Source organism: Bos grunniens, chromosome 6, assembly GCF_055505025.1.
Source record: "Bos grunniens cultivar Pamir isolate PY7600 chromosome 6, Bosgru_T2T1.0, whole genome shotgun sequence".
In the NCBI taxonomy this organism is placed as follows: Eukaryota; Metazoa; Chordata; class Mammalia; order Artiodactyla; family Bovidae; genus Bos; species Bos grunniens.
The window spans coordinates 73,879,206-73,891,316 of NC_141170.1; the positions used below are offsets into that span (position 1 = coordinate 73,879,206).

General features: G+C 45.0%; 1 protein-coding gene across 1 annotated transcript in view; it reads left to right on the top strand.

The window, feature by feature from the left end:
• Positions 1 to 11,883, top strand: part of LGI2 (leucine rich repeat LGI family member 2) — a 28,668-nt gene extending 16,785 nt beyond the window's left edge. The window contains exons 7-8 of the mRNA XM_086407781.1: positions 2,711 to 2,875; positions 10,681 to 11,883. Of these exons, the coding sequence (XP_086263907.1) occupies positions 2,711 to 2,875; positions 10,681 to 11,498 (983 nt within the window). The 3' untranslated portion in view covers positions 11,499 to 11,883. The remainder of the gene's footprint in view (positions 1 to 2,710; positions 2,876 to 10,680) is intronic.
• Positions 11,884 to 12,111: the final 228 nt, after the last annotated feature.

The following is a 12,111-nucleotide window of genomic DNA, read 5'->3' on the forward strand; positions in this document are numbered from 1 at the left end:
CAGCTTCTCACTGTCGTTGTGACATGTATAAAACTCCTGAGTGCAGCCACGGCTGGGCACTCACACTTACCAGCTCTCTCCTGTTGGGTCTCTGCAGCACCCTTGTGAGATAGAAGTGGCTCTCACTTTATTCCTGGGGAATCTGAAGCTCTTTCCTGAGTTCCTGGAGCAGTAGGTGCAGGTGGGTTAGGAGCCATCTGTTCCACCTGCCTTGGTGCTTCTGAATGTTTCAGAAGGGAGTTACCTCCTCCATTCCTGCTGCCTGTCCCCACAGATCCTTGGTCACCTTTTGCTGTCAGAGGCAGAGGCAGGCTTCTTTCTGCTTCTCCCCCTTCTCTCTATACCTGCAAGTGTCCTTCATTCAGGCTCATCCTCTCCCCCAACATCTTCAGAGTAGGCCAGGGTGAGGTCAGCCCTCCCACATTCGCCAAGTCAATAGCTCCTGTCCACTTGCAATGAAATGGGCCCCTCCAAAGAGGTGACACGTATGAACACACACCGCATGTAAAGGACTGTTCTACATGAGTATGAATCATAATAAATGAGGAGGAAACTGAGGCCGGGCAAGGTTGGGCAACTTCCCTGAGTTCACTCAGCAAAAAAACAGTCATAACTCAGGCATTTTATCTTAGATGCCGTTACGATGGACACTTACCCCGAGGGATAGCCCAGCAGTGGCCAGAACAGTGGAGGGGACTGCCTCGTGTGTGCTGAGTCTGAGGTCAGCATGTCCACCGCATTGCCTAATCTGTCCCTGACACTGTGCTTGAGAGGCAGGTATCATTGTCCCCATACTGCAGATAAGTAAACTGAGGCCTTGTAAAGGGACTTGCACAGCCTGGGAATTCAAAGGCAGAAGGTGGTTTCAGGTGGTTTGACTGCAGGCACAGTGCTCTTTCCGGTGCCTCACTCTGCCCTTACTCCTCAGCCCTACTTTCTCCTGCCCCTGACTGGCATTGCTCATCCCACCCCTGTCCATGCTTCCCACCTCAGCACTGGCTCAGCTGCTCTGCCACTGACCTGCCTCTGGTCCTTCTGCACTGGCCTTCCTTAGTTATTACCTGGTGTCTGGCCTGTGAATGCCTTTCTCATTTGGCATCTTTGTGAGGCTTCTGAGTCAGTTATTTCTTGAATGGCGGCTGTGAGCTTGTGTCATGGAGACCAAGGCCCTTCCTTAGGAAGCCTTTCCAGAGACACATCATGCTGGTTGTGTGTCAGTGGCCAAGAGCACACCCTCTCTGAGCTTCAGCTTCTGGAGCTAAGATTCCTTGAATTTTTCCAAATGTGACCCTGATATCACTATAGGTAGGTAGGTTTAGTTGCTAAGTTGTGTCTGACTCTTACAACCCCATGGATTGTAGCCCACCAGGCTTCTCTGTCCGTTGGATTTCCCAAGCAAGAATACTGGAGTGGGTTGCCATTTCCTTTTCCACGGGATCTTTCTGACCCAGGAATTGAACTCAGGTCTCCCCTTGCGGCAGACTCTTTACTGACTGAGCTACCAGGATGCCACAAAATTGGAGATTCAATCACTGTGAATAATCACGTGTGAACAATAGTGCCTGATTCTGAGTCCAGTGAGTTAGGACTGGTCCTGTGGATTGTACCCATCAGAACAGGTTTGCAGAGGAGATGGGACTTCAGCAGGCATGGAGAAGGATTGAGAGGGGAAGAAGTGGGCAAAGCCAGGCTTTTCTCATAGGAATGACTTTCCTAAACCAGACATCCACCCTCATTTTATTCTGGGTGCTTTTAGCCTGCCAAGAAGCAGCGAACCCTAAAATATTTCTGGCCAGAGAAATAAACTCTTATGAATGTTTTGGGTTTTTTTTTTTTTTCTTCACTAGTTCTCTGGCTACCCCACACACTAAATAGTCTTGCATCCAGTGGCATGTTAACCCTGTTTCTTGGTGAAACTGTACATTCCTACCAAGATTTCAGACAGTGAGTCATTGTAGCTCAGGGGAGTGATACAGATGACGGGTATTGACTTACCACTAAATGGAGGAGCAGAGCGTGTGCTCAAATAGGATGACTTCTATGCTGCTGGAAAATTTAAGATCTCCTGCAACTGCCCTCTGAGCTGCAGAGTGTTGCCCAGATCCCAGGTACTGCCATACTTAGCACTGTACGAGGCTAGTAATCAGTAAACACACTTAGGTTAACTTCCCCAAACTGTGGGCTTTATAAACCTCCGAGACCTAGTCAGAGAGTTCAGTTTGGTTTCCAAAAGTGCCTTTTTGGGAGTTAACTTTCACTTTTCTTTACTACTGGGACTATTCTGAGTGAGCTAAAAATACAGCATCTCGAAAAGGAATTTAACCACAGCATCCCGTCTTCACAGAGTAAATTTCATGGTAATTTCAGGAATGTTACTCTGCAGCATCCTTGCTGTCCTGTCTTTTTGAAAGCCAGGTCTCACCAAATTTGTTTAAAACTTTGAGATACTCTAGCCAAGCTCGTGAGCTATTTATCTCAGGGAAGCTGTGTAAGAAGCTGTGCGTTCAATCTGCTAACCCCATGCAAGCCAGAACCCTCTGGAATCTCTCAGACTGAAACATGCTGGGATGTGTGGTGTTCTCTCCCACCCTCCCTTCTCCCCAGTCTTCTTTGGAATCAATGAGAGAAAAGATAGAAGGGGTGAGGGTAGCGGTCTGTAATTCTCACAGGAGATCTCATGGGGACTTTTTTTTTAAACACACATTCCCAGATTTTGTTGTTCATCAGACTCTGCCCTACCAGTCAGTTTCAGTGGATACGTTCAACTCCAAGAATGACGTGTACGTGGCCATCGCTCAGCCCAGCATGGAGAACTGCATGGTGCTGGAATGGGACCACATCGAAATGAATTTCCGGAGCTATGACAACATTACAGGTGTGTTGTGGCTTTGACTGGATGTACTGACCTCATTTCAGAGTAGTCTAAAACCCGGGAGAGAAGAAATGTTCTTTGTCATCCTGAGAGGGAGCTTGGCTCTCCCGCTTGATTTGATTTGGGAACACTTTCCAGCCTACCCACTTCTCTCCAACTTTTTCTGGATGTGGTGAGTTATGGTGCAAACAGAAAGCTCAGGTGGTGATTCTACTTACTGTTGGTGATCCTTTTGTAAAGGGAGAGGGTGATGGGGGGCCTGTGGTGGGAAGCACTTTCCTGAAATGGGGAGAAGTCACTTCTAGAATCCCTTGATTTTGAACAGTCATGACAGCCTAAGACTGCACGAGCTTTCTAGCAGCTATATGCATCCTTTGACTTTTGTGATGCTGGTAACTAGAATGTTAATACATACACACACGCACACACACAGTCTCATGCACACAAGTGTGGACACACACACAACACACAGACACACACTCTGTAGCTGTTTCTACTGCCCCCTGGCCAGGCCCTGGTGATCACTGCTTTGTTTTAGCGTGTGCATGCAAAGTTGCTTCAGTTGTATCCAACTCTTTGTTACCCTATGGAATATGGCATTCCAGGCTCCACAGTCCATGGGATTCTCCAGGCAAGAATACTGGAGTGGGTTGCCATACCCTCCTCCAGGGGATCTTCCCAACCCAGAGATCAAACCCAGAGATCTTTTATGCCTCCCGCTTTAGCAGGCGAGTTCCACCTGGGAAGCCCTTCCTTTTAGTAAATACATACAAGATAAGCATAAATGGCTTCCTAAATTCAAACCTTTGGGATAAGACTTGGTGGTTCATTCAGTGCTGTCACTGAATCCCAGTGTCTTAGAGCTACTAAAAATAGACCATCTACTTGCTTTTTAAATAAGTGGATAAAGTCAAAATAATCTTTCAAAGACTTCTGTATTGAAATGCAATCTAATCATAATCCTGACTTTACAAACAGCACCGTTAACTGTGGCCCCATGTGCGGGTTTCCTTCTGTGATTCCTGGTCTGATTGCAGCAGCATCTTGCTGCTGCAGAGGGGGCACGTCCAGGTAGCATTTCAGGGTCCAGAGGCTCCTAGGAACCTCTCAAGCCCAAGGTGGCCTTGCCACAGGTGCAGGGATGCAGGGAGAGAGACGCTCACCATTGGAGGCAGAGCTGCTAATGAGCCTGATCTGGCGAGAGGTCTGTGAGACGTACATCTCGATGCTCCAAGATGCCATCTGGCCTCCCAGTGCTGAGCCCACATTCCTGGGGAGCAGCCTTACTCACTCCAAGTGCAGACTCAGCACAGGTGAGTGCTGCGGTTCACAGTGCAGTGCACGATGGAGGGAAGCCCAGGCCTCAAGACCCAAGAGCCAGTCCATGTTAGAAGAAAAAGGAGGATGAGAGAGGGACTCGCTTTGTTACCTGCAAGGTTTTTTGCTTGTGCCTTTTCTCTGACCTGGAAGATCGGCAAGGGCTAAGTGAACCAGCCCCTCTGCCTTCTCTCCTGCCTCCCACTTGAGGAAGTAGGAGCAGAGTGAAGTTGTGCCTTAAAGCAAGGAGTTCTGATGCCAGTGCTTCATGCTGGCCCTGGCTGTGAGCTTACCGGGATCCAGGCACTGGTTAGTCTCATCGGAACTCACAATAGCTATTTGAGGCGTTACTGCAGGTCCCCTGCCCATAGGTAGAGGACAAGCACCATTCGTTCAAAAGAGAGGAGGTGTATAAAGTATAAAGAGCTCAGGGTTTGAAAATCTATGAATGTGGGTTCTACTCCTGACTCCGCTATGGGCTAGGAAGTAGCTGTGGCCTCTGACCCTCAGCTTTCTCATCTGTGAAATAGGCAGGAGACTTGCCTCACTTGGGTGTGAGGACTGGATAAGTGCAGGCACAGCGCAGGCAGTTCCTAATGCCGACTTCCTTCTCACCTTTATGAATGAAGAGATGGAGGCTCGGGTATGTTGAGCCACTCTGCTGTCACTTCCAAGGCAGAGCCCAGGGTTCGTCACTGCTCATCCCTCCCTTTCCCTCTCCTGTTTGACCTTGGTCGAAAGCAACAGCACTGCCCTGCATCTGCCCTTCCTACACACTGCTTAGGTCACAGCACCAGGTTCTTCAAGCCATTCGTTCATTCATTTGTTCACTCAAAGGTTTCTTAAGCACTTACTCTGAGCCAAGCCCAGTCTAGGTGCGGGGGCCATAGCAGTGAACAAGCCACAGGAAAACCTCCACCCTCAAGGAGTTTGTATTATAATGGTGGAGAGAAAAAGAGGCAAAACAAGGCAAATAATTGTCATACATACAAAGCATTAGATGGCAGCATGCTAAGGGGGGAAAAGGCTGCAGGGAGGAAAGATTTGAAGTGCTAGGCGTGGAAGGATTGAAATGTTACATAGAGTGTCTGGTAGAGGCTTCATTAAGGAGGCATCTGAATAAAACCTGTGGGACATGAGGGCTTGATGCACATGGACAGCAGGGGTTGGAGGAGGTGGAGAACATTCCGAAGAGCAAGTACAAATGTCCAGAGGCAGGAGGGTATTTTTCCTGTTTGATGAACATGCAGGTGGCTAGTTTGGCTTGGACAGAGTGGTCCAGGGGCCATTGCAGGAGACAAAGTCAGAGAGGCTAAAGAGCTGCTCCTGAGGGCTTTGCAGGTCCTGCCAAGGACTTGGGTTTTTACCTGAGTCATGGAGGACTTTGTGCAGGCATCAGCCAGTCTACACGGAAGATTTGGGTGCCTGCTACAGAGTGCTAGGTTGTGTGCAGCTGCTGAGTGGAGAGTAGTCTATGTGTGGGGAGGGGACAAAAGTGGAATCAGAGAAAGTAGTTGAAGGGCTGTTGCAAGGGTTCAGGCAAGTGACCTGGCAGAGGCCACAGAACTGGTGGGTAGGAAGTGGTGAGGGCAGAGTGGGTGAGGCTAGAGCCAGGACTGGAGCTTGCTGGTTTCCAGGGACTCCTTGGCCTCTCAGGGTCGAAGTCTGAATCTTCCGAGAGGTGGCAGATGGACACAAAGCCCACGGCGATCTGCCTTACAGCAAGCCCAAGAAATGAGCTACAACAGCTCATTAAGCTTTGTGTTTGTTAAGCTTAGGAACACCAACATGACACTGTTTTTTCATAAATTTGGCTCTGGATCTTTCTAACTGATGACTTTGGCTGAGTTTTAAAATCCATGAGCCTCTTTCATCTGTAAAATGGTAATTTCATGAATTCCCATTTCATCTGTAAAATGGGATCATAGTGTTGGGCCCACGGGAATTTAACTGGGTAGCTTATATAACACTTAGCATGGGGCCTGGCATATAGTAAATTCTTAACAATTGGGATATCAGTTGAAGATAAAAAATAAACACGTGATTCTCCTTCCTTGCTGCCACCACTAGGGAGATCCACGAGCTTCGGATATTTTACTTTTCTTAATTTACGAAAGCACACAGAATTCATGCATCAGCGTCCCAACACACCTTTCCAAACACATATTGCCAATTTTCTGTCAATGCTTTCTGATCACATCTTACAATTCAGCCACTTCACTTTCTTTTGTTTCTCCCTTTACCTGGATTTCCAGGCTCAAATGCGGCCTCCTACAGGGAGCATTCTTTGATTACCTTATTAGAATGATTTACCTGTTCTCTCTGCTCTCATAATACATGAATTTCCATTAAACACAAATGACATTCACTGTCACATAATTTTTCACTTAGAGGAAGGCAGCTCATATTTATGTGCTCAGTGATTCATAAGTCGTTTCTTCCCTCAATCACACAGCCTCATAGTGTGTACTATTGTCTGTATTTTATAGTGAAAAAATCAACAACCAGAAGCAGCTCTCCTTCCCCCATTGACCCTAACTCTTTGACTTCAGTAAAAATGTCTCTACAACTTTCCAAGTGTAGGAATGGCAGGACCAGCAGAGAATGGCCTGAGGGAGGCAGGGGAGAAGGATGGTTACAGAAGCAAGGAGATCAGTCGTTCTTTGGAGGAAGGAGTGTGACTCGCTAGAATTCAGCCTGGTATGAAGAAAAGCTCTGTAGCTCACACAAGCTGTGCATACGACAAGTGGATGAGCCAGGGCACAGCCCTGAACCACTTGCCTTAAACCAGACCAAGGCAAATGTGGGCCGTTCTTCCCTCTCAGGGCTGTGCATGCCTCATTTATCATGTTTGATCACAGGGTGATCCCAGAGTCAGCAAGGGCTGGGCAGGCTTTTCTCCATTCACGCCTGGCAAGTCTGGGGCTCCAAGGAATGGTAGGGACACATGCTTCCTCTTCTGTGGCCCTACTGGGCATCATGCAAAAGGGACATCTGTCTTCTAGTAGGAGAGGGAGACCCAGGGTCATGACTCCCATCCCCAGCTTTGCTCCTTACATCTTCTTTCTACGTATCTTAACTCTCCTATTTTGGGTTAATTTCATTTGCTTTTTGATTTCTGTCCACTAAATATGTTGCAGCATCTCTCCTCCTAGATTAAAACACACACACACACACACACACACACAAGATTTCTTATGCTGTTGCAACTCCATTAACTACAACTTCCTAAGCTACCCCTGGACAGAGGTGTTATGGAGCATCTCCAAGAAAGGAATTCTTTCTGTCTCACATGGCCCCTCTGCTGAGACCCCAGAGCAGGGACCTCCATAGCTAAGGCCTCAGGGGAACAAGGAGCATGCACCTCAATTAGCGTTGGCAGGTGGGAGTCAGAAGTTTCTGAGAAGCGGTTTAATAGCTTAAACTCAGAAGTCTTAAAAATGTGCACAACATCTGCCCTGCAATCTCTCCACTGCCAGATGGTTTTCAAAAACAGATTTCCCTGCAGGGAAACATACTATCTACAATAATGAAAAACTGAAAATAACTGCAATGTCCAGCAGTAGGGGATTAGTTAAGTAAGATATGGTGTCTTCATGCAATGGAATATTATGTAGTGTTAAAATCCAAGTTGTAGAAGATGCAGTAACATGGGAAGATGTTCACAACATAATGGTCAAGGGGAAAAAGTAGCCTATAAAAAGTCCGTGTATACTGTAAGTGCATATCTATTTTTTCCTCATTTCTTTTCTTTTTTAATTTATTTTTTTATTGAAGGATAATTGATTTATAGAATTTTATTGTTTTCTGTCAAACCTCAACATGAATCAGCCATAGGTGTACATATATCCCCTCCCTTTTGAACCTCCCTTCCATCTCCCTCCCCATCCCACCCTTCTAGATTGATACAGAGCCCCTGTTTGAGTTTCCTGAGCCACACAGCAAATTCCCATTGGCTATCTATTTTACATATGGTAATGTAAGTTTTCATGTTACTCTTGCCCAAGTCTATTTTTAAAAAGCACCTTTGAGTATGTGCAGAGATTGGCAATTAAAGAACTATATCAAGATATTAAGTGTTATTTCAGCATTTTCAGTTCAAGTGATTTTTTAAATTTCCTTCTTTGTGCTTTTTGGTACATTGGTAGTGGAGTGTGGGCTGGAATGAGACTCCCTGGATTTGAGTCTCAGACTCTACCACATGGTATAATAGCTGTGTGACCTTATATAAGTTACTGAACTTTTCTATGCCTTTATAGAATGAGGATCATGGTGATGGTAATAAGAATACCAGCCTCATAAGACTGTTGTAAGTATTCCATGGGTATATACTAAGTATATAGTAAGCATGTAAAGGACTTAGAATAGTGCCTTTATAAGTGTTATCTATTACTATTTTCAAAATTTGCTTTGATGAACATTAAAAAATTAGTTTTCAACAAAGGAAAGGGACCAGGTTCTTGCTGGGAAGCCAAAGCAATGGAAGAGAAAAGTAAATACCACCCTATAAACCAGTCACCATGTTCCCCCAAAGTTAATACTAAGAATAGAAATTGGGTAATTATCCTTGTAATTTACAGACCAAATTCGCTTTGGTCCAAATTGCCTAGGATATAAGGGGAAAGAAATAACTTTTAACTGAATGACCTACATGGAGGGTCAGTACTATTTGAGATGTGGATGGTGCTATTGTTCTCTGGCTGGAATGGATGGAGGGTCAGTACTATTTGAGATGTGGGTGGTGCTATTGTTCTCTGGCTGGGATGGGAAGACTGGGGAGACTTTGAGGGAGACTCTGGGTGCAGACGGGGAGAGGATGGTGGGAGCTGAGCCAGACAGAGGAGTCATGACTGAAAAGCTTCCCCTTTTCCTGCAAAGTTCCGGTGTGGTGCTGCCACAGCTGAATCATTCAGATGGTGGCTCATCAGCAGGTATTCCTGCAGCACCTGCTCTGGGCAGTTGCTAAAGAGTCGCCTCTAAGTCCTGATTCCTAGTGTTTTAACCATCAAGAGAAGAAACCCATTTAATTGCTTCATTCTGACCTGTGGAGCTAGGAATAGCATGCAGACAATTTGTGTCTTAGTGAATTTCCTGAATTATGTACCTGCCTCTAAAGACACCAGAGGCCAAGGTGACCAACACTTACCTATTTCTCTGGAGATACATTTAAACTATTTTTTTAATTGTGGGAAAATATACATACTATAAAATTTACCATCTTAACTATGTTTGTGTGCTGTCCAAGACAAGCATCGATCCCCAGAATTCATCTTGAAAAACTGAAACTCCATGCCTATTAAACTGTAACTCCTCTTTCTCTCCTGCTCTCAGGCCCTGGGTACCACCCTTCTGCTTTCTCTCTCTACTGACTCCTCTAGGGACCTCACATGAGTGGAATCACACACGATTTGCCTTTTTGTGACTGCTTACATCAGTTAGCCTAATGTCTTCAACATTCATCCATCACATCACATGTGTCAGAATTTCCTTCCTTTTTAAGGTGGTACAGTATTCCATGATGTTGTATTACCACACTTTATCTATTAATCCATCAATGGACACTTGGATTGTCTCTGCCTTTTCACTATTGTGAATGATGCTTCTGTGAACATGGTGTTCTTCAAGACCCTGCTTTCAATTCTTCGGGTCTAAACCCAGAAGTAGAATTCCTGGATCATATGGTAATTCTTTGTTAGGATTTCTGAAAACTGCCACACTTTTTTCCACAATGGCTACATGTTCACAAGAATACCAGTTTCACGATGGACAAGCACTTTTTAAAATTTACCTAAAGACTTTATTAGTTACCAATTTTTAAATACGAGTTAGATTTACATAATTATTTATCCTTTTCATCCTCTTGATTAAACTCAAAATATTCTGGTTAATATGTTATTATTTAATACAGTTGATTTACCTGAAGAAATTCTTGTTTTATATAGTTTGAAGTGAAGTGAAGTTGCTCAGTCGTGTCCGGCTCTTTGCAACCCCTTGAACTACTATATAGTTTAGATTTACATAAACAAATATTTACTCTGTTCATTGTTGTTTGTTATTTCTTTTTTTTTTTTTAAATTGAACTACAGTTGGTTTACAATATTGTGTTAGTTTCAGGTATACAGCAAAGTGATTCCATTTTGTATACATATGTATGTATTTCAGATTATTCTCCATTATAGATTATTGCAAGACAGTGACCATAGTTCCTTGTGCTATACAGTAGGTCTTGTTGTTTATCTATTTTATATACAGTAGTATGTACCTGATAACCCCATACTCCTAATTTATCCCTCCCTGCTTTCCCCTTTGGTAACCATAAGTTTGCTGCCTATGTTTGTGAGCCTGTTTCTGTTTTGTAAATAAGTTTACCTGTATTATTTTTAGACTTCACGTGGAAGTGGCATCATATAACATTTGTCCTTCTCTGACTCTGGAGAAGAGTTTCTCACAGTGGCTGTCCTAACCCCACTCTCTCCTCTTCTGGAGCACAGGTCAGTCCATCGTGGGCTGCAAGGCCATCCTCATCGAAGATCAGGTCTTTGTGGTGGTGGCCCAGCTCTTCGGCGGCTCTCACATTTACAGATACGACGAGAGCTGGACCAAGTTTGTCAAATTCCAAGACATAGAAGTGTCTCGCATTTCCAAGCCCAACGACATTGAGCTGTTTCAGATCGAGGATGAGACGTTCTTCGTCATCGCCGACAGCTCCAAAGCCGGTCTGTCAACTGTGTATAAATGGAACAGCAAAGGATTCTACTCGTATCAGTCCCTGCACGAGTGGTTCAGGGACACGGATGCTGAGTTCGTGGATATAGATGGAAAATCACACCTGATCCTGTCCAGCCGCTCCCAGGTCCCCATCATCCTCCAGTGGAATAAGAGCTCGAAGAAGTTTGTCCCCCACAGTGACATCCCCAACATGGAGGACGTGCTGGCTGTGAAGAGCTTCCGAATGCAGAACACCCTCTACCTGTCCCTCACCCGCTTCATCGGGGACTCCAGGGTCATGAGGTGGAACAGCAAGCAGTTTGTGGAGATCCAGGCTCTACCGTCCCGGGGGGCCATGACCCTGCAGCCCTTTTCTTTTAAAGAGAATCACTACCTGGCCCTGGGGAGTGACTACACGTTCTCCCAGATATACCAGTGGGATAAAGAGAAGCAGCTCTTCAAAAAATTTAAGGAGATTTATGTGCAGGCGCCTCGTTCCTTCACAGCCGTCTCCACTGACAGGAGAGATTTCTTTTTCGCATCCAGTTTCAAAGGGAAAACAAAGATTTTTGAACACATAGTTGTCGACTTAAGTTTGTGAAGGTGTGATTGGTGAAGTTAAAAGACACGTAGCTTTAGCTCTTACATGAGAGAACTGACGGGTGGGGGGTGGGGTGGGAAAGAAGCCAGGTTCACATCTCCGAAACTGAAAATGCACTAGGGAAATAGTTAGAAGTTTGCAAACTTTTAGAACTCATATTTTAATCAGGGATTGCATTTATTGGCTAACTGCATGACACGTCCATTCTCCCACTTAAAAAGACATCCTAAAGCCTGTAATTACTGAGAACAGAGTACAGCATTAACTCTTACCATCTAGGGATGTAATAAGCTTTTTTTTTTCTTTTTAATGAGGAAGGAGAAAACTCGATAAGTTGGGACCGCTCTTATAATGAAATAAAAACAAACAAACAAAAAAGACCAAATACACTTTGGGCCCTTCTCATTCCATTGTAGCAGTCTATTGGGTAAGAATGCTTAAAGTCAGAGACAGCTGAAAAGATTTGCTGATGATCAGTTTAAAATCTGATAACAACTCAGCAGTGCTATTTTGAGCCTTTCCAGTTTCCTGAATCCCCCCTAATAGCAGAGCCTTGATTATTTCATTGGTTCCTATAGATGGATCTTCATCATGGGTGTGTTAACAAAATAAG